General features: G+C 38.8%; 1 protein-coding gene across 1 annotated transcript; it reads left to right on the top strand.

Annotated features, from left to right (window-relative positions):
* Positions 1 to 9215: 9215 nt before the first annotated feature.
* LOC130945526 (uncharacterized) lies at positions 9216 to 12309 on the top strand. The gene is made up of 3 exons (XM_057874233.1): positions 9216 to 9804; positions 10401 to 11393; positions 11489 to 12309. The coding sequence occupies exons 1-3, from the start codon at positions 9216 to 9218 to the stop codon at positions 12307 to 12309; spliced, it is 2403 nt and encodes an 800-aa protein (XP_057730216.1).
* Positions 12310 to 23308: the final 10999 nt, after the last annotated feature.

A 23308-nucleotide genomic window follows, 5' to 3' on the forward strand; every position in this document is an offset into this window, starting at 1 on the left:
GTTCATTGCATATTCTCTTCTTTTTATCTTATTTGATCTTCAGTTGCTTGGGGACAAGCAACAATTTAAGTTTGGTGTTGTGATGAGCGGATAATTTATATACTTTTTGGCATTGTTTTTAGTATGTTTTTAGTATCTTTTAGTTAGTTTTTATTATATTTTTATTAGTTTTTAATTAAAATTCACTTTTCTGAACTTTACTATGAGTTTGTGTGTTTTTCTGTGATTTCAGGTATTTTTTGGCTGAAATTGAGGGACCTGAGCAAAAATCTGATCCAGAGACTCAAAAGGACTGCAGATGCTGTTGGATTCTGACCTCCCTGCACTCGAAGTGGATTTTCTGGAGCTACAGAAGCCCAATTGGCGCGCTCTCAACGGCGTTGGAAAGTAGACATCCTGGGCTTTCCAGCAATATATAATAGTCCATACTTTGCCCAAGATTTGATGGCCCAAACCGGCGTTCAAAGTCACCTCAAGAAATTCCAGCGTTAAACGCCGGAACTGGCACCTAATTGGGAGTTAAACGCCCAAACTGGCACTAAAGCTGGCGTTTAACTCCAAGGAGAGTCTCTACACGAAAAAGCTTCATTGCTCAGCCCAAGCACACACCAAGTGGGCCCGGAAGTGGATTTTTATGTCATTTACTCATCTATGTACTAGTTTTCTATAAGTAGGAGACTTTTAGAGAGACTTGGGTAGCTATCTTTGTTTTATGCTATCTTAGACCTTTGGGAGGCTGGCCATTCGGCCATGCCTAGACCTTGTTCTTATGTATTTTCAACGGTGGAGTTTCTACACACCATAGATTAAGGTGTGGAGCTCTGCTGTACCTCGAGTATTAATGCAATTACTATTGTTCTTCCATTCAATTCCGCTTGTTCTTTATCCATGATATCACTTGTTCTTCAACATGATGAAGGTGATGATTGACGCCCATCACCATTCTCACTCATGAACAAGGTGACTGACAACCATTCTTGTTCTACAAGCATCTGAGGCTTAGTGAATATCTCTTGGATTCTTTAATCGGAATCTTCGTGGTATAGGCAGGACCTGATGGCAGCATTCAAGAGAATCCGGAAGGTCTAACCTTGTCTGTGGTATTCTGAGTAGGATTCAATGACTGAGTGACTGTGACGTGCTTCAAACTCCTAGCAGGCTAGGGCGTTAGTGACAGACGCAAAAGTATCGATGGATATTATTCCGGCCTGACCGAGAACCGACAGCTGAATTCCGCTATGCCGTGATAGGACATATGCAATCGCTTTCACTGAGAGGATATGAGGTAGCTGCTGACAACAGTGAAACCCTACACGAGCTTGCCATGGAAAGGAGTAAGAAGGATTGGATGAAGGCAGTAGGAAAGCAGAGAGACGGAAGGGAAGGCATCTTCATACACTTGTCTGAAGCTCATACACCAATGATATGCATAAGTATCACTATCTTTATCTTCTATGTTATTTTCGTTCATCACCATATACATTTGAGTTTGCCTGACTAAGACTTACAAGATGACCATAGCTTGCTTCAATGCTAACAATCTCCGTGGGATCGACCCTTACTCACGTAAGGTATTACTTGGACGACCCAGTGCACTTGTTGGTTAGTTGTGCGAAGTTGTGTAATGCCATGGTATTGAGCTACCACGTTTTTGGAGCCATTACCGGGGATTATGAGAGTTGTGAAAAGTATTGTTCACAATTTCGCGCACCAGTGCTCCACCGAGGTGAACTGGTGTTTTATTTTCATACTGGCTACTAGGCTTCTGAAGGTAGAATCGGTGAATTGGGTTCTATTGTCTGTAGTAATGGAATAAGGTATCCCATATCTTGTGATGATATTTTTGTAGAGGAACCTCCGACTTCTTTGAGCAGTGATGGTGGCCAATGGTTCTGCTTCTATCCACTTTGTGAAGTAATCTATTCCCACGATCAGGTATTTGACTTGTCCTGGCGCTTGGGGAAAAGGACCTAACAAATCCATTTCCCATTTTGCAAAGGGCCATGGAGAAGTGATACTGATGAGCTCCTCTAGGGGAGCCACGGGGAAATTTGCATGCATCTGACATGGTTGGCACTTTTTCACAAATTCTGTGGCATCTTTCTGCAAGGTCGGCCAGTAGAATCCAGCTCGGATCACTTTCCTGGCTAGTGACCTTACTTCGAGATGATTTCCGCAGATTCCACTGTGGACTTCCTCTAACACCTCGGTGGTTCTTGAGGTCGGTACGCACTTTAACAATGGTGTTGATATCCCCCTTCTGTAGAGAATATTTATCACCAAAGTGTAATGTTGTGCTTCCCTCCGGATTTTCCTGGCCTCTTTTTCCTCTTTTGGAAGGGTGTCAAATTTTATGTATTCGACCAAGGGGTTCATCCATCCGAGGTTTAATCCGACCACTTCAAAGACTTCTTGTTTGTCTGCTACTTTTACCACTGAGGGTTCCTGGAGAGTTTCTTGGATCAGGCTTCTGTTATTTCCTCCTGGCTTGGTACTTGCTAACTTGGATAGGGCGTCTGCTCTGTTATTCAGATCCCGAGTTATGTGCTTGACCTCGATTTCTGCGAAGCGCCCAAGGTGTTCCAGAGTTTTTTCTAAGTACCTCTTCATATTTGGGTCCTTTGCCTGATATTCTCCACTTATTTGGGAGGTCACCACTTGTAAGTCGCTGTATATCATCACCTTTGTAGCACCGACTTCTTCTGCCAGCTTCAATCCAGCAATCAAGGCTTCATACTCTGCCTGATTATTTGAAGCTGGGAATTCAAATTTTAGGGAAACCTCTATCTGGGTTCCTCTTTCATCTACCAATATTATGCCTGCACCGCTTCCTGTTTTGTTGGAGGATCCATCTACATAGAGTTCCCATGTAGTTGGTTTTTCCTCCTGATCCCCTGCGTATTCTGCAACGAAGTCGGCGAGGAATTGGGCTTTTATCACCGTCCGAGTTTCATATCTCAAGTCGAACTCAGAGAGTTCTATTGCCCATTGAACCATTCTCCCTGCAACATCCGTTTTTTAGAGGATTTGCTTCATGGGTTGGTTCGTACGGACTCTTATTGTGTGAGCTTGAAAGTAAGGCTGTAGCCTTCGTGAGGCTACTACTAAGGAGTAGGCAAGCTTTTCTAGTTTGTGGTACCTTAGCTCAGGGCCTTGTAGAACATTACTGATGAAATACACTGGATGTTGGCCGACCTCGTCTTCTCTTATCAGCGCTGATGAGACAGCTTTGTCTGCTACAGATAAGTATAGGACGAGGTCTTTTCCAGCTACGGGTCGGGTCAGAATAGGAGGTTGGCTTAAGAACTTTTTGAACTCCTGGAATGCCTCCTCGCATTCAGGGGTCCATTCGAACTGACATCCCTTTCTCAATAAGGAGAATAGTGGAAGGGATTTTAGTGCTGATCCTACCAAAAATCTGGAGAGGGCTGCAAGTCGGCCATTCAGCTGCTGGACCTCTCTCAAACAAGTCGGGCTTTTCATTTCCAGGATAGCTCTACACTTATCGGGATTGGCTTCGATCCCTCTTTATGTTAGCATAAACCCTAAAAATTTTCCTGCTTCCACCGTGAAGGCGCACTTTGCGGGATTTAGTCTCATCACGTGCAGCCTTATGGTGTCAAAGACTTGTGAAAGGTCTGACAACAGGTCAACTTCCTTCTTGGTCTTTTACCAACATGTCGTCGACGTATACTTCCATTAGGCTCCCAAGTGAGAGGCGAACACCTTATTCATCAACCTTTGATATGTGGCCCCTGCATTTTTCAATCCAAATGGCATGACCACATAACAAAAATTTGCTCTAGGCGTGATGAAGGATGTCTTTTCCTGATCTGGCTCATACATCGGGATTTGGTTATACCCCGAGTAGGCGTCCATGAACGACAAGTATTGATACCCCGAGCTGGAGTCTACTAGGGTATCAATACTTGGCAGTGGATAAGGGTCCTTGGGGCATGCCTTATTCAAGTCGGTATAGTCGACACACATTCTCCATTTGCCATTTTGTTTTTTGACTAGCACTACATTGGCTAGCCATGTTGGGTACTTGACTTCTCTGATGAAGCCAGCTTCTAGGAGCGCCTGTACTTGTTCTTCTACTACTAGGGTTCGTTCTGGGCCGAGCTTGCGTCTTCTTTGTTGTACAGGTCGGGACCCCGGATAGACCGAGAGCTTGTGGGACATGAGCTCGGGGTCTATCCGAGGCATGTCGGAGGCCTTCCAGGCGAAGAGATCGGAGTTATCTCTTAGGAGCTTAGTCAACCCTTGTTTTAGGGTTTCCCATAGATTGGCTCCTATGTGAGTATTTTTTCCTTCCTCTTTGCCGACCTGTATCTCCTCGGTTTTTTCTCCCGGTTGTGGTCGCAGCTCTTCTCTGGCCCTTGCACCACCGAGCTCTATTGTGTGAACTTCTCTGCCCTTTCCTCTCAGATTTAGGCTTTCATTGTAGCATTTCCTTGCCAACTTTTGATCTCCCCTTACCGTTGCTATCCCCGCTGAAGTCGGGAATTTCATGCAAAGGTGGGGGGTGGATACCACTGCTCCGAGTCGATTAAGAGTAGCTCTACCGATTAAAGCGTTATATGCTGACCCCACATCGATGACTATGAAGTCTATACTCAGAGTCTTTGATTTTTCCCCATTTCCAAAAGTGGTGTGGAGGGGCAAAAACCCCAGTGGTTTTTATTGGCGTGTCCCCTAATCCGTATAAGGTGTCGGGGTAGGCTCTTAATTCTTTCTCATCCAACCCTAGTTTGTCAAAAGCGGGCTTAAAAAGGATGTCCGCTGAGCTTCCTTGGTCTACTAGGGTTCTGTGGAGATAGGTATTTACCAGGATCATAGTTATTACTATTGGATCATCGTGTCCAGGGATTATTCCTTGCCCATCTTCTTTTGTGAATGAAATGGTAGGGAGGTCGGATGACTCCTCTCCGACCTGGTAGGCTCTTTTGAGATGTCTTTTGCGAGAGGATTTGGTGAGTCCCCCTCCCGCGAACCCCCCTGAGATCATATGGATATGTCTCTCCGGAGTCTGCGGTGGTGGGTCTCTTCTATCCATATCATCTCGCTTTCTCTTTCCATGACTGTCCGACCTTTCTATGAGATACCTGTCAAGCCGACCTTCTCTAGCCAGCTTTTCTATCACATTTTTAAGGTCGTAGCAGTCGTTTGTGGAGTGACCATATATTTTATGGTACTCACAGTAGTCGCTGCGGCTCCCCCCTTTTTTATTTTTAATGGGTCTAGGGGGCGGCAGCCTTTCAGTATTACAAATCTCTCTGTATACATCCACTATAGAAACTTTCAGAGGAGTATAAGAGTGGTGTTTTCTTGGCCTCTCGAGACCGAGTTCTTCCTTTTTCTTGGTTTCCCTCTCCCTCTCTTTTGTTGAGGGAGGGTGCCCAGGTCGCCAACTCAGGTCTCTCAGCTTAGCATTTTCCTCCATATTGATGTACTTTTCAGCTCTTTCCTGTACATCACTTAGAGAGACGGGGTGTCTTTTAGATATGGACTGTGAGAAGGGACCTTCTCTAAGTCCATTGACTAACCCCATTATGACTGCCTCTGTGGGCAGGTCTTGAATCTCTAAACATGCTTTGTTGAACATTTCCATATAGGCTCGTAAGGATTCTCCGACCTCTTGTTTTATTCCCAGGAGGCTCGGTGCATGTTTCACTTTGTCTTTCTAGATAGAGAACCTCATCAAAAACTTCCTTGAGAGGTCTTCAAAACTGGTGACCGACCTCGGGGGGAGGCTGTCGAACCACTTCATCGCTGCTTTCGATAGAGTGGTCGGGAAAGCTTTGCATCGCGTAGCGTCGGAAGCATCAGCTAGGTACATCCGACTTTTGAAATTTCTTAAGTGATGCTTCGGATCCGTGGTTCCGTCATAGAGGTCCATATCGGGGCTTTTGAAGTTCCTCGGAACTTTTGCCCTCATTATGTCCTCGCTGAAAGGATCCTTCCCTCCTAGGGGCGGTTCTTCTCGCTCGTCACGGGAGTTGCGACCTTTGAGGGAGGATTCTAACTTCAAGAGTTTTCTTTCTAACTCTTTTCGTCATTCCATCTCCTCTTTTAGGTTCTTTTCAGTCTCCCTTTGTCGCTCTCGTTCTTGTTCTAACTGTTCCAGGCGACTGTGGACTAATCCCATGAGTTCAGTTGCATGGGATGGGCCCTCTTTCTCTGATTCGCGCCCTTCTGAAGAGTTCACCTTCGAATTTTTTACTCCGGAGGTACCTTCCCTGTGTTGATCATTGGTTCCCTAGTGGAGGGTCAATTCTGTATCATTATTGCCTGTGTCCAGATTCTCTTGTTCAGAATCTGACTCCACATGACCCTCTTCGGGGGATTTGTCTGCCATCACTGGTTGATCTTTCGGGTCCCCGGCAACGGCGCCAATGTTACGATGGGTAACCGGAGATTGATGGGCTGGATGGTGTTGGTTGGCCCAAACGTATGAATGAGGAGGCTTTCAAGTGGGTCTGCAACTCGGGGGCCTCCGTCCGACTTGTGCTCGTGAAGGAATGGGGGGTGGTACCTGCAAAGACACTCCGATGCCTAAGTCAGCAAGGGTGTGAGCAGGTCTAGAAAGTATTGGGACTTAGAGATATCTGAGGGGTGTCAGTGTATTTATAGTGGTGAACCAATAACCACCGTTGGAGTAGTGCCACCTTTTTAGGGTGTTAACCGTCACATTATCTTAGGGAGGTTAGGATATGGCTCTTGGAAGTGGTTAGAGAAATTCTAGGGGCAGTTACTCATTTGAATGAGTGTTGATCTGCCAGCTAACCCTCGTGCCCGACTTCTTTGGAGCAAGTCGTAGTGAGAACCGACTTCATAGGACGAAGGTTGGTATTGGGTGATGCTCAATCCGTGGGATTAGGTCTTTTGTTTGGTCCTGGGCCTTTACTATTGGGCTAGGGTATGAACAAGAGTAAAGTGTGATTTTTTACTATTAATTTTATAAATAAAATTAAAAATAAATATGAGAAAAAATAATAAAAAATTAAAAATCATATTTTATATTTTCAATTTTTTTTAATAATTGAGATAATCTATTTCCATTAATAGTTACTCACAAGGCAAATAAATTGACATCCAATTTCTTTCTTTGGTTTTTTTTTTTTTTTTTTGGGTCACGGGGTTTCTTTCTGCAATTAGTTAATCCACATTTCTTGCAGGCTGAAAAGTGAAAACCCATTCTTTCCTTTTTTTTTTAATTTGTGGTCGTGAGAAGCCATTCTTTATTATTATGAAGGTCGAAACTAGCATACTTTTGGATAGCCCATTTCCTTAGCCATCCAATTTTTTTCCCTCTACAATCTTTTATCGTATCTGACTGAAAAACAATAGAAAACTTTTTTTTTGTTGTCTCTTAATTACAAAATAATATGAAATCATGTAAAAATAATGAATATCACACAACGGCTTAAAATCTTACATCAACGTTATTCATTACGTTTATCTTCATCTTAGTAAAAACATCTTAGTCAACAGAGAATCTTGTTATGCATAACCGTATATATATATATAGGTAAAAACTCAGATGCAGTTAATTTTACGTGAAATTGACAATTAAGAATCGTTAAATAATTTAACTGATTTGACTAAATTTTTATCTAATAATTTTTAACTATTAATTTTATATAAAGCTGACTGCATATGAATTTTTAATATATATATATATAATGAAAATCCTAAAGTCACTTGAATAGTGTAAAACCCTTTGTTTAGAATCAATCCTATTACACCTGTGTATCATCGAAGGGGAAGTTTATAGTAATTTTTATTAAATGTGTGCACATTAGAAAAGTACTAAAACATCAAATCATCTGCCCATGGTTTGTTTTCTTTAATTTGTGGGTTATATTTTTTAAAGAAAAAGCAAACCGCTTAATTACGCAATAACCGTCACAACTACACAAATACGCCCCTTTGTCACCACACAAATTCAGATTAGGATTTAGAAAAATTTTCTTCCTAGATAATAATAATAATAATAATAATAATGGAGAATATATTCTTCTTTCTTTTATTTATAAAATATATATTTTTTACGAAATTAAAATAATATATTTTATTTGACTAAAATATATTGAGTTAAATAAATTAAAATATAAGTTATTTTAATTTTAGAGGAGGAAGGAGTATATTTTTCTAATAATAATAGTAGGTTAATTACTAAACCTTTCTTATACTTTTGGTAATTGGCAGGCTGTTATGTCTTCTCAAAAATAACATATTAGACCGCAAAGTGTTATATTATGATCATAGACAGTTAGGCACAAATAGCAATATAATCTTTTTTAATGGTTAATTGTAACATCAACGAGTTTTACTAAGCCAAAAGTTGTGCAGTGATCACCCAATCGTATTTTGATTATTGACTGAAAGATAATTATTTTTTTGGCTACCTAATCAAACTTTATTTGTTGAGCAAATAGTTAAATTAGTTTTTGAAAGATCATACAATTTTTATTTTGATTTTTTTAAAAATTTTTAATTAAATTTATTTTTAAAAAATTTTAAGTTAATCACGTTAATCTTTTTTGTCATTTTTTTTATTAATAGTGTTAACAGAAACTGACATGATATGTTAAGTCACATATCAGCAGCCACATATGATGCTTAGTTGGCTACTAATTTTGTAAAATTTGATCTAATTAATTTTTAAATGATAAACTCTAATCTTAAACTAGTACATATATGTGGCTCATTTTTATTGATATGGGTGGAGGTGTGGTTTCATTCACGGATATGGGTTGCTGGTGTTTCATACCAGTATGTGGGGCAGGCTTTTTTCTGGTGTCAGGTGCAAGAAATCGGACCGTGGGACATGTTGTTTTTTAGGTTTGGACCAACAACTCGTTGGGTCCGATTTGAAGAAGTTTAAATTTTTTTTATGTGCTAAAATGCAACTCGGACCGTCCGAGTTGCTGTTGATAAAAATTTTTTTGTTGCTTCGTCAAATGAAATCGGAGGGTACGATTAGGGTTTTTAAATAAATTTTTGAATGTAGTTCACCTTATCGGAGGGTCCGAGTTGTGGGGAACTCTGAACAAAAGTGTCTGAATGCTGGTGAGACCTACTCGCGTCTTCTTCTTCCTCAACGGTTCTTTTCTCTCTGGCTTTGGGTTCTCTGTTTCTTCTTTACTTAGATAATAGTAACAGATCCATTTCTCAAATTTTTTTTGTTGTTTACGTGATTAGGAGTAATGAGTGATAGAGTTTTATTGAAGGTGTATTATTTTGGGCAGATTTTATTACAAACATCTGAAGGAGTAACATTTGTTTGTGAAAATCCGTTAGATGTTGTGATTCCTTTCACAATCTCATTTGAAGAGCTCAAAGGTGTGATCTGTGAGAAGATTCACTCTGAGAGGGCAAGAAGAGTAGGCTGCATTCTATATAGATACCCGATACAAGTGTTTGGTGGATTCGTCCAGTTTCAAACCAAATATGTAACGGACGAGGCGAGCATGCAAGAGATGTTTTCAATGTATATTGAAAATCGGAGTCAACTCGCGTTCATCGAGTTGTATGTTGAGTTCGAGCAATCTGAGGCCGACCGGAATATTCTACGGGAAGATTACAATAGCGACAGCGAAGAAGAGTTCGAAAGCAACTACGAAGTTGTTGGTCCAGATGGAGATGAAGATCAAGGTGATGGACCTGTGGCTCCGGATGTGTCAGATGTGGCAAATGCATTGGCAAACGAAGTGCCGTTTGAGGAGCCATCATTTATGCGAGTTTTGGATTTGGAAGGCATGCATGTTCCGGAGTTTCCAGATTATACCAGTGCAGGTACGTAGTTGTCTATATTTATAAAATGTGATAGAATTTTTTAGTAATTTATGTTGAAAGTTAGAGCAACTAGCATGTGACTGAATTAGTGCAATGTAAATTAGAAATTATATAGAAATTAGTAAATGACTCAAATAGCAGTTAGGATTCATGTGTTAAGTTAGAAAACTTTAGTAAATATATGAATTCGTATTTATAAGTAAGTTAGTAAAGTAGATTAATATAATTTAGTATCTATTAGTAATATAGTAATATAAATTAAATTAATATAAATTATTAGTAAAGTAGATAACTATTTATTAGTAAAGTCGATGAATATAAATTAGATCAATATAAATTATATAAATTAGATTAATATAAATTAGATTAATGTAAAGTAGATTAATATTTATTAGTAAAGTAGATTAATATAAATTAATATGTGTTAGCCAATTAGTGGAAGATAAATTCGCAGTGATTGTAAATATTTGAAGTAGTTAAATAGAAATAAATGGGTGTTATGTCGTAATTGATGCAGTAAGAAATTGGTTACGTTCAATTTCAATGTTACAATTTTTGTCTTTTAAATATGTTTTGTGTGGCTGTCCTTGTGGCAGAAATTCCGTTTGTCGCAGATGGTGAATTTGCTGTTGGGATGGAATTCAGTTCAAGGGAAGCTGTTATTAAGGCGATAAAAGAGTATACAATACGAAGAAGCGTAGACTACCGGGTATATGAATCTGAGCCGTTGACATTTTATGCTAAGTGTACACAGTATGGGTCTGGATGTGATTGGCTTATCCGGGTTAGCATGATCAGCCGGAAGTACTGTTGGGTTATAAGGAGGTATAATGGCAGTCACACATGCACCAGAGCAACAATTTCTCAGGATCATTCGAAGTTGGACTCAAATACAATTGCGGAAGCAATAAAGCCATTGGTTGAGGCTGACCCCTCCTTAAAGGTAAAATCGGTTATAGCAGAGGTGCAATCGAAGTTCAACTACACCGTTAGTTATCGGAAAGCATGGTTGGCTAAGCAAAAGGCAGTGGAAAAAATATATGGAGGCTGGGAAGCATCGTACGAAGCGTTGCCTATATGGTTTGGGGCCATGTGTCATAAGGAGCCATCAGCTGTTGTTCATTTTGAGACTATGCCTGCATATCAAGGGGATGACTTGGTGGCTGACATTCGGGTATTGCATCGAGTCTTTTGGAGTTATTACCCCTGCATTAGAGCATTCAGACACTGTAAGCCAGTTGTCCAGGTGGATGGGACACACTTGTATGGAAAGTACAAGGGTTGTCTACTCGTGGCAGTTTCACAAGATGGCAACAACAATATCGTCCCAATTGCATTTGCTATTGTGGAGGGGGAGACTTCTGATGCATGGTACTTTTTTCTTAGTAACCTTCGTCAGCATGTTGTTACTCGGGATGGTGTGGGACTGATATCCGACCGCCATGAATCCATAAATGCCGCTGTGGAACGGAGCAATGGAGCTTGGTCACCTCCAAGAGCTTTCCATATGTTTTGCATCAGACATATAGAATCGAATTTTCTGAGGAAATTCAAGGCCCCGTACTTGCAGAAACTGGTGGTCAACTTAGGTAACGCTGACTGTAGCTAATTATGTTAATAAACCGTTTACGTTCAATAAGTGTGTTTACCTGTGTGTGTTTGTTTGTATCTTTTTATCATACAGGATACTCGAGGACGGTGCGGGAGTTTGAAGTTCGCTTCCAACGTTTACGAGAACGGGGCGAGGCCTACACTAACTGGTTAAATCGAATCCCCCGCGAGCAGTACGCGTTGGCATTTGATGGTGGGTATCGATGGGGTCATATGACGACGAATCTAGTTGAATGCATCAACTCAGTATTGAAGGGTGCTCGCAATCTACCCGTCACTGCCCTTGTGAAGGCAACATTTTACAGGCTTAACGAGTTGTTCACACGAAAAAGGGCGGAGGCGGAAGCCCGGATTAATGCTGGGCATATGTTTTCTGAAGTCGTCACCTCGAAGTTGCATGCTAACCAACTTGCATCAGGAAACATACAGGTTAGTTGCTTTGACCGGCAGAATGAGGTATTTGAGGTGCGTGAGATGCCCAGTGGACTGGAGTTTGCAGTCGACCTACGAGGCCATCGATGTGACTGTGGTGAGTTCCAGGTGGATAGAGTCCCCTGTCGACATGTGTTTGCATGTTGTGCCAACCAGCGACTGGACTGGCAACTGTATGTGCATGACGTGTATAAGATGGACCAAGTTCGGCGTGTGTACCGAGCAAGGTTTAGGCCACTAGGTAACCCCACTACATGGCCTGGATACGATAGACCTCGGTTCATACCAAATCCATTCCTGAGACGAGTGACAAAAGGCCGACCCAGAATGACGCGCTTCTTGAATGAGATGGACACGCGTATGTTACGTCGGCCTAGGCGATGTACGCTTTGTGGAGCTGAGGGACACAGCCGTAGCAGATGCCGTCGGTCCGGTGGTGCAAATGCCGGCGGAGGTACATAGTAGATTCAAATTGTCAAATGATAAGACATATATAGCATTACTTAATGTGACATGAGTGGTCCACCTTTGTTAAGAAATTATTTTATGTAACATGACCTGTTCTATATAGTGATATAAAGGTCAACAATGTACTATTAATCTCAGCCAGTTTCATTATATAATATGACATCAACTGTCCAAATGGCTTAATTTGATATGCCATTCCTAGTTACATATTCAAAGTTTTGAAACACTAATTCATAGCCCATGACCTGAAGACATAAATAAGTTCATTAATACTAAAGCATTATGAAGATACAAATAAATTAAGAACATTAATACTAAGGCATTATGAATATACAAATAAATTAAGAACATTAATACTAAAGCATTATGAAAATACAAATAAATTAAGAACATTAATACAAAACCATTATGAAGATACAAATAAGTTAAGAACATTAATACTAATATATTATGAAGATACAATTAATTACATTAAAGTATACTAAAATAAGTCCATTTCATTAATACATACTGTTCAATGCATACAAAGTATTCTAAACATAGTCCACATCAGTAATTTACAAATAAGTTAATTAAACAAAAACTACTTTCTCGTTGCCCACTTCACGTCCTTGACAAAGTTCTTGCATTTTTTAGCGGCCTTTTTGAGCAGTGACGGAGTGTAGCGATTGGCGCTACGGCGTGGCGGATCAATCCTCAGATTGTAACCTTTGGCTTTGTCATCCGGAGTGTCACAATGACCTGCATACAATTTAATCAAAACAATTATAATTATGTTTTTTAGGTAATCGAAACAAGTGACATGCCACAAATCATTTAATCTAATCAGATGGAGGCCCGAATAATAAATACTAAATGAGTCACTAGTTGAACATGTAAAGCAAAATACACAATAATATTACCATCATTACGCGATTCCTCATCGTCGTCGAACTCCTCTATATCGTCTTCCTCAGAGGCATCCTCGTCATCCGGTTCATCTACTAGATAGTCATTGGTGTCTTCTTGGAGTGTGTCAACATCTTCTTCAAGAGGTTCCATGGAAACACGGTTAGGATTTTGACTATTAAGAACTCCGCGCCCACCTTCACTCCTACTAGAGTCAACAGACACAAATCCTCCAGAAGCAACCGATGACGTATGGCATGGAAGCCTCGCATCCAATGAATACCTACCTGCCATGATATCAGGTTGACTTGGATATTGTAAATGTCCAGCATCTGCAGCCATGAACCCAAGCAGTTGGCTAAAAGAACCTCCTTCTCATGATTCAAACTGTGGCATACCCCAATATTGTTGATGCATTGGATATGACGGGGTGAACTGTGTAGGAGGTACATACTGGCCTGATGATTGAGGTTGATATTCAGGAATCGGATTGGGAGGTGGTGGTGGGGGCGATAGCGGCTCCTGTTCCTGATTGTCATCATCCGCATCCTGGCAACCCTCTTCCATATCATCATTGTCATCATTCTCTTCTACAACCAGGTTCGACAAATACAATCGGTCCCCATATTTACCTCGGTACCAGTTCATGTAATGCTCCAATGGGTATTGTGAGGGCATTGGAACCTCAGAAAGAACGTGGTTATACCTGTTTGTCCACATCATTACCCAGTTTGAATGAGTCGGCGCCGTGGCCCAGTTAAGATTCTTAGGACCAGTCAAGACTTCTCCGTGCGCCTTGTCCAAACTCTGTTCCTGAGAAGGTACCCCCTGAACTAAACTGAACTGTCGCCTAATCCTATCGGTAGCATGCCACTCGATGCATTCGAATGATACCAACGGCACTGTTGCGCTCCAAACAACCGACTGCATGTATATCTCAGGAGGAATTATATTCGGATCCACGCGATCAACAGAATAAGCATACCACACAAACTGCCAGTCATAAATGAAACTCATATTACAACCCACATCACATTATACAAAACCAATGCTTCGTCATATTTACCTCAAATAGAAGATATGAAAGTAATACATCTTTAAATGAAAACTAACCTGGCCTTCTTCAAGTTCATCAAACGCCTTCCTAAAGTGACTTAGTGTTAGATATCTATATCGGCGGTCACCACGCTCCCAGTTACGCCACCTAATATGATATAATTAACTAGTGCAACTGAAATCTAATTATCAAGAAATAGATACATTGCAACATAATATTACCTGTTTGCTAGTGGAAAACTACGAGGCTCCCTAGGAAGAGGCGATAGATAAGGCAGTCGGATCCAAGCCCATCCGAGGAGCAGTGTTAGTGGACCATCGATTTCCTTACAGTTAAAGCGTGATGCCTTGCATAGTGCCCTGTAGAGGTGAGCTAAGCATGCTGATCCCCAACTGTACTGAACAATACTCCCGAAATCACGTAGCAATGGTAGAAACTTCCAGTGCACACCTGCCCCAGATTTATCCCCAAACAAGATCGTACCGATAAGCAACATAATGTGGCACTTCACATACCTATGTATACTTATCTCATCAGTCAACTGTAAATTTTCTTTCAGATCACGCAGCCAGGTCAGTCTTATACAGCATCCTCGACACTGCTCCTTCGACGGTGCAACTCCAAATTGATCCAAACACTCAGCCTGTAACGCTTCGACACTACTCATTGCCATCCCCGTTACTGGAAGACCATCCGTCGGAAGACCAAGAATTAAAGCCACGTCTTCAAGAGTTACGGCACATTCACCAATGGGAAGGTGGAACGTGTGTGTATCTGGGTGCCACCGTTCGATTAGAGCGTTCACAAGTGCTTTCTGGCACTGTACTACACCAATTTGCGATGCATGGTAAAACCCAGTAACTCGTAAATACTCCTCAACCCTATTGTCGTACCGATCAGGAGGAAGTGGATGGTTACACGTCAACATTCTTAATTCCTACAAAAAAGATCACAAATTCTCAGTCAACTAATTAACCAATTCTAACTCACTACTTGGCTACAAGAAATTAATTACAAGAACAAATCATTAGGCAAAAATTGCACAACTAAGTCAACAACACATATTAGTGGAAGCTACAGAACATTCATTAATTGATTGACTAAGTCAACGTCAAACAAATATTTACAACAAATATTTCCCTGATCCTTGAGATTTCTCAAAACTAACTCTTAATAAAAGTCAAGTAATAAATACATTCCTAATCAATTCACAAAAATATGACAACATCCTGGATATTTATTCATTCACAGTAGAGTCCAACTTTTCTAAATATAACACTATAATTTGTATTTTTATAACTATCTACTAACTACTACTTAAATAAAGTTAAACACATATATATAAATTCTAAAAAAAAACTAATAATCAATCTCATCATATTTCTAAATTCACATTCTAATTCCCAACAGTTATGAATAATTAATTTCCTACCAATTATTATGATTATTATCAAACTAAATATCTATTAAAAGAAATAATAGTAACCATGAAATTTTTTTTTTATACTCACATTCAATCTAACAACTACAATAATACTTCACTTTCTAACGTAACTAACTAACACTAACAAGCCACAATTATAATAACTAGATAAAATTAAACAAAATAAAAAATTAACCTTCTGTGAAAAAATTTAATTTACACATACACCGGTTTAAATAAAACTAATTCTCACATCACCCACTAATAAATAAATATATTAAAAACATTTAAACAATTTAAAAAAAAAACCTGTCTTACATAAATAAACTCTAACTACATTATATTTTCTGATTTCATGTAACAATAATAAAAATTCTGAAATAATAATTATAAAAATTAAATAATAACAAAATATCAGAAAAAAATTATAAAAAATTTAATAAATTATTCTAACCGTTCTATCTATATTTATAAACTCATGTCCTAATAACAAGAAAAACTAAATTATAAGAATAATCAGACCATAACAATAATAATAATTATAAAAATTAAATAATAACAATATATCAGAAAAAAATTATAAAAAATTTAATAAATTATTATTCTAACCGTTCTATCTATATTTATAAGCTCAGGTCCTAATAACAACAAGATAAACTAAATTATAAGAATAATCAGACCATAACAATAATAATTTTAAAAATTAAATAATAACAAAATATTAGAAAAAAATTATAAAAAATTTAATAAATTATTCTAACCGTTCAATCTATATTTATAAGCTCAGCTCCTACTAACAACAAGGAAAACTAAATTATAAGAATAATATTTATAATTATAAAAATTTAACAAAATATTAAATAAACTTACATAATCAGAATGGCTGAGATAGTGTCTAATATGAAGCTCAGGGCGATCAACATCTTTGGTTTTATATTTTTTCGGCATTTTCCTTATTTCTTCAACAAACACAGCCACTACCAGAGGAACGAATAAGAAGAATGGAGTTTGAGGTTGGGAGTGAAGGCTGATAGTGAGAACTCGGATGCTGGGAGTCCCACTACATGCATATGTTGGTAATCAGGGCACCGCTTTGGGGAGTGACGGTTGCACGACGCGTGTCCAGGGAGCTCACAACACGGACCGTCCGTCTTGAATCACACATATCGCAGTGTCCGCTTTCTTCTGCAGCTGGATCTCTCACATGTCGCAGGGTCCATGTTGTCTCCGAGCATCAACTCTCACGGTCCGTTTTGCTTCCACCAACACCCACGGTCCGATTTCTGTTTAAGCTTACACCACCTCTTTGTGCAACACCCCTCCTTCCCATAACGTGGTTTAACACCACCCAGAGACCCATATAGAAATTAAAAAGCGCATATATGTCCCCTTTCTTTTAAATGAAATTGCAGTAGTTTCTATTTTCAAAGTTGGTGAATTAGAAAAGTTTACTCAATTCTGTATTGTATCCTAATGATTTCGGAAGAATTGTTGAGAAGATTAAGCAGGTAGTTAGTCTCACCAAAAGACAATGCTGAAACATATTGATTTTCTTAAGGATTGGTTATTTTCTTTAGAGCAAATGAGGAAGATGATTGTTGGATGCCCTCAACCACTCACTTTAAACATTGACATTATGAAACTTAGCTTTAATTACTTCAAAATAGAGATGAAAGGGACCATTCTTCACATATGGTATAGAGTCAATAGGAAAACTAAGACATAAGGTAATTTTACAAATAAAATGCAAAAATCTTAAACCAACACAAGAACAAAAATTCAGCGGAAATAATGAACTTCATTTACACAATACAAACAAATTGCTTTTAAAAAAAATACAGAAGCATGGATCAACCTTAAATTACCGGAAAAGAATTAGTTAATAGAAACAAAATCCTAATCCCAAAAATGATTTTAAATTCAGTAACACACAATGAGAAAAAAAATCCATTTTTATTGGGAGTACAATCGAAACAAAAAGCAAGTTTTTTTTAAAAAAAATCACTACTTTCAACAACGCTAGAAAGGTGGCGTCGTTCTCATCGTTAATGTGTGCAAAGCCGGACCCAATCCTTATCGGTAAACACGCAACCTCTGCCGAATGTAACAATCGACGATGAACAAAGGTTCTTTGTCTTCTCTTTTGCAAAGTCGAACCACAGAGACTGGTTTTTGTGAGAGTAAAGCGAGGTGAGACTGTGAGAGCGAGTGAGAGTGAAGGTGTCATACCGTTATTTGACTAATTGAACAAAGGAATGTATATAGTTTCGTTTCACTAATAGCACCTAACCCAAAAAGGACGTCATGTTAATGTCAATGTGTATTTTAACGTGCCATGTCAGTTACTATTAATACTGCTAACTAGAGAAGTTATGGAAAGACGACCGTGATTAATTAAAAATTTTTCAGAGATAAATTTGAAGAAAAAAATTTTAAAAATTAAAATAGAGATTGCGTAATCTTTTAAAAACTAATTTAACTATTTATCATTATTTGTCTGAATGTTAACATAATAAATTAATAATTAGAGCAGTCAATACAAGTTCACCCCAACAAAAAGCTTTAGCCATTCCTTAGAAATTCATCAAAATGCAAAGTTTCATATAATAAAAAACTTGCTTCATCGCATGCATAAGGAGATTAATTATTAGGTTATAGGTGTGGTGCTTACGGGACACAATTCTTTAAGATAGCGTTTGTTTTGAGATATTGAGATAGAGACAGAGAGATTGAGATTTAGTATTATGTTTATTGGTTGAGAGACTGGTACCAAAATTTCTGTTTCTGTATCCAAAATTTCATTATTTCAGTACCTCCAAAAAGTAGGAACACAAGGGACTAAAATTTTTAGAGATGGAGACTAAAACTTTATAATATTTTATACCCAAAATACCTTCATTTCATTTAATTAATTCCAATTTTATTCTTTGTACAAATTAAATTAAAATTTCATTCTTATTTTAATTTCTGTCTCTCACTTTGTACTAAACAGAATATTAAAATTTATTTCAATCTCTGTCTCATAGTCTCTATCTCTTAGTCTCAGTCTTTTTGTTTCTGTCTTTCCACCAAACGCTACCCAATAGACCAAATTTTATATATTAAAAAGCTTCTTGGCTTTATCAATTAAGCTATATTTAAAAAGGAAAGTAAGAAGAGTTTGGTAGAATACTTTTCTCATTAAAGAATTTGCAGGAATTTATAAAAATACAAATATTTTTGTTAGATAAATTATTAAGTAAAAAAGTTTTTAATAAAAAATATAAGAATCAAGAGTATTTTTATGTTGGTTTAATTATAATTATTAAAATAAAATTTAAATAAAAAAATAAAACAATTGAAAAATAATAGTTTATCCACTAAAAAGTTTATAATTATTAAATTTTTATTGATGTAAGTTTATGAGAACATTTGATGTTGGAGATTATAATAATGATCATCATGTGACAATGAGAGAAAATGAGAGAGAGAGAAAGAGAAATTTTTGTCAAGTTTAGTTTAAGAAACAATATTAATAATTAAATTAAATGTATTAATTATGAGTAACCAAGTTGAAGAATTCAATTGAAATTAAAAATCTTATAAATTGCTACAATGATAATGAATTACAAGCTTATTAATTTTAGTTGATAACCAATGGTGATTGATAAAAGTTTTATTAGTGAATAATAACAATTTCATGAAAAAAATAAATAAGAGTTGATCAAGATATTATAAAAGTTTTATAAAGTGTTAAATTGTGACTAGCCATCATATGAAGCAAAGAGTGAACAAGTTCTAAAAGAATGAAATTCTCAAATATAATTGAACTTATGTGTTATACAAAGATATGGGAAAATACAATATGATATTGTTGTTTTATTTTTTATTTTTTAAAAATGATAAATGATAAATGAACATTAATGTTTTGTATTTTTAAAAAAATAAAAATGATAAAGGACAAAATATTATTGTTGATTTGTATTTTTTTTAAATAAAAAAATATAATAAGTGATAATTTAACATTGCTGAATTGTATTTGTTTTAGATTTCTCTACATATGTGTAAAATATAAAATTCGTTATATATTTTTTAAAAATATTAAAATTAAAAAATTTAGTCATAGTTGCTAAAATTAAAGTTAAATATGGCAATTCATAAACAAGTTTGACAAGTCGAGAAAGGCAAACACAACATAAATTTAATGTTAAGTTACTCTATTAGTTTTTTATAGTTCTACTAAATTTATAAATAGATTTTATAAGTCTCAAACCATCTTATTTTTTTAATTAGGTCCTTATTGACAGCAAACGTTAAAAAAAAGTTTACAAGTTGCGAATTTACTATTATACCTAACTTTTTTGTCGTGAAATACGTCACAGTGCTCATCTGTCGTCACTGCCATTGACCATTCTTTGGAAGGCTTTTAATCCTTCCCTCACCATTACCTTCTCTCTCTGCTACCTTTGTTATTGTTGTTCTTCTACTTTTTTTCTTTCCATTATCACCATTCACGATGATAAAGAAGAAGTAGAAGAGAAAGAGAGAATGAGATAATGCCTTATCTTTTGCTTTTAGTGGTGATAATAATATTGACAATGATGTATGCATTTATTTTTTTAACTTCTTATATAGTTTTTAAATGTTTAGGTAGCTTATTAATTCTTTTCTATATGTTTTTCACTATTACTTGTCCCAATTTGTAAGATGTTTGCACAAAACTCAAAATTAAAAATCTTAAAAATTAAATGGACAAAAAACATAATTAAACCAAGGAAAAAATCTTATTACACAAATCAGCCAACTAGAAATCTGATTCAGTAATCAACCAAAGCACACTATAATGTAATTTGAAGCAACTATATTCGAATTACATTTTCACATAATTCAAAACAAGCTAGCTTGAATTACGCTCAATCTATGTCTACAGGTAGTTTGAAGCTACCTGGTTCAAATTATAATAGCATGATTTGAGAAAGGTTAATTCGAATTAGTAGCAGGACGTGATTGAAGGAGTTCGAAGCATATAGATTCGAACTACTCACAAATTGGCAACACATAGTAATTCGAAATTAATTGATTCGAATTATAAGGACTTCTCCTATATAAGGAGTTCGAACCAAGGTCATTCGATTCAGTTTTCTATTCACATACCCCACCAAATTTCAGAGAAAATGACTTAGAATCGGTCCGAGAAAGACTCGAGCAGCATATTCAGACGATGGGGGACGATCCGGGAAGGCTGTATCGTTTTGCATGTGGTTTTATTGGCGGTTTATGTTAGTGGTATTGCAAGTGGTTTACGTTAGTGGTTTTTTGGATGCGGCTTTGCTAGTGGTTTACTATATTTTGCTTTTGCATGTGGTTTTTTGAAGCGGTCTATGTTAGCGATTTCCGTATGCGGTTTTGCTAGTGGTTTATTGTATATACTTTTGCATGTGGTATTTGTTAGTTGTTTTATGTCGTGAATTGTATTTGTAAGTGGTATTGTAATTCGTTCTAATTATGCGGTCCATCTTATGCGCAGCCCCAGCTATGCATATCGAGCATGCGGCGGCAGCAAGGGATGCGACTGGATGAGAGGTACATTTCATACTTGCAGATGGCCGGATTATACCATCTTGTGAGACTGAACGAAAGATGGTTCCGATTAGACGAGCCCCTTGTGAGTGCATTCGTGGAAGGGTGGCGTCCGGAGACGCACACGTTTCATATGCCGTTCGGAGAGTGCACGATCACACTTCAGGATGTGGCGTACCAGTTGAGGTTGCCAGTGGACGGACATTACGTCAGTGGTTGCCTAACAGATTTCTATGTATACATACAGGGTGGCCAGCCACCTTGGCAGTAGTTCCAGGAGTTACTCGGTGTGTTACCTCCTGCAAACCAAATTCAAAAGTTCGCAGTGAACTGCACCTGGTTCCAAGAGAGTTTTAGAGAGTGCCCTGAGGGGCCGATGAGGAGATAGTGAGGCGCTATGCCCGTGCCTATATCATGATGTTGTTAGACACCCAGCTGTTTGTCGACAAGTCTGGCAACCGTATTCAAATAAGATGGCTACCGTATGTGGCTAGGCTTAAGGAGATGGGTGGCTAGAGCTGGGGGTCGGCGGCACTAGCATGGTTGTACTGGTGCATGTGCCAAGTGGCCAACAGTCATGTCGTGAAGTTAGCTAGGCCGTTACAGTTATTTCAGTCCCGGATCTTTTGGCGGTTTTCTAGATTTAGGCCTGTTGGGTATGATGTGTTCAGCTGGCCCCTGGCCTCGAGGTACCACTATCGCAGTTTTATATGTATCTTTATTTTATTCATTTCCATTGCCGCCTGTAATGTTATACTACTTCGTCGCATCTTTAATGCGCTACCATGTTGAGATCATATGCAGGTGGTCAGGTTACAATCCTTCCGTTAGCGAGAAGGGACCTCGGGTGCAGATGACTCGGCTGAGGATAGACATGTTACAGGCTAGGGATGTGAGTATACTAACCTCCTATATATAGTTAATGTATAGTTAATTATAGTTAACTATAGCTTCAACCTTCTCAAAACGAATCGAGCTAACGAATTTGAGATCCTTTTTTCAGTTTATATGGATGCCATATAGCACCGCCGACGTCCTTCAGGTTGTCCATCCAGAGGTGTTGGAGCCTCGTCATACGATGTTATGGCGGTGTGTGACGTCACTGATATAGTTTGCGGTGGTTGAGTGGCGCTAGGTTGATAGGGTCTTACTGCAGTTCGGCAGCGTTCAGCCCCGCCCACATCCCGCCCTAAATATCGACTTCTTGATGTCTAAGGACGAAAGAGGAGGTGATCGTTGGTTTCCGTACCACTTGCAGTATTGGCATCTTCACTGGGAGACACGTGCGGATCACGTTCTCTGGTTCGATGTTGTTGCCGACCTGGGACCCTCACATGACTTCTTGGACTAGTGGCGTCGGCACGGAAAGAGGTTCTTGTCACCGGAGATGTACTTGGGGGATCCTAGAGCTATTCCTATTCCGGTTTAGGCAACGCAGAGGGGTGCCGGGAAAGTACCTGATATGGACCGTGTTGACGACGTCCCTGATAGGCGTCGAGTTGAGAGGCGAGCTCGTGTCGGGACACGACGGAGCCAGCGTGAGTGGAGGTGGCTGGACCAGGCTATGGAGGAGGGTGACGAGGCAAGTAGGAGTGGTGGTCGGTGACGAGGGCGTGGAGGCAGACAGAGAGCGCCTGCTGCGAGGCACGATCACAGTGATCGTGGTGAGATGCCGTTGGAGGAGGGGCTGCAGTGGGGGGTGTTAGTCCCGATCATGGCAGGCATAGTGGAGAGTGGTATGGGTCCGGTATGGGAGATCCTTCTGCCCATGGTGACGCTGGACTTGGAGAGGGGCCGCTCGGAGATTACTTCGTTGGTGTTCTCGGTGACGACCAGACACTTCAGGAGAGTACGCCATGGGTGAGTCCGGGATCCATGTTTTCAGACTTTCTTGCCGATGATGGTCTTGAAGCGGATTTCGGTGGATCACACTTCCTAGATGAGATCAGTGCCATCATGCAGGAGGATGAGGCTTCCCGTCGACGGGGTCAGACGACGGGGACACAGGTACCGTTAGATGTCGATCTGAATGAGCCTCCCTCCGTGGCTCCTGCTGACTATTTCGC

This window comes from Arachis stenosperma, chromosome 8 (genome assembly GCF_014773155.1).
Source record: "Arachis stenosperma cultivar V10309 chromosome 8, arast.V10309.gnm1.PFL2, whole genome shotgun sequence".
Taxonomy (NCBI): domain Eukaryota; kingdom Viridiplantae; phylum Streptophyta; class Magnoliopsida; order Fabales; family Fabaceae; genus Arachis; species Arachis stenosperma.

Coding starts and splice junctions, on each gene's coding strand:
- LOC130945526 (XM_057874233.1), top strand. CDS start 9,216: ATGAGTGATAGAGTTTTATTGAAGGTGTATTATTTTGGGCAGATTTTA. Junction 9,805..10,400: donor TCCAGATTATACCAGTGCAG/GTACGTAGTTGT, acceptor TCCTTGTGGCAG/AAATTCCGTTTGTCGCAGAT. Junction 11,394..11,488: donor GAAACTGGTGGTCAACTTAG/GTAACGCTGACT, acceptor TTTATCATACAG/GATACTCGAGGACGGTGCGG.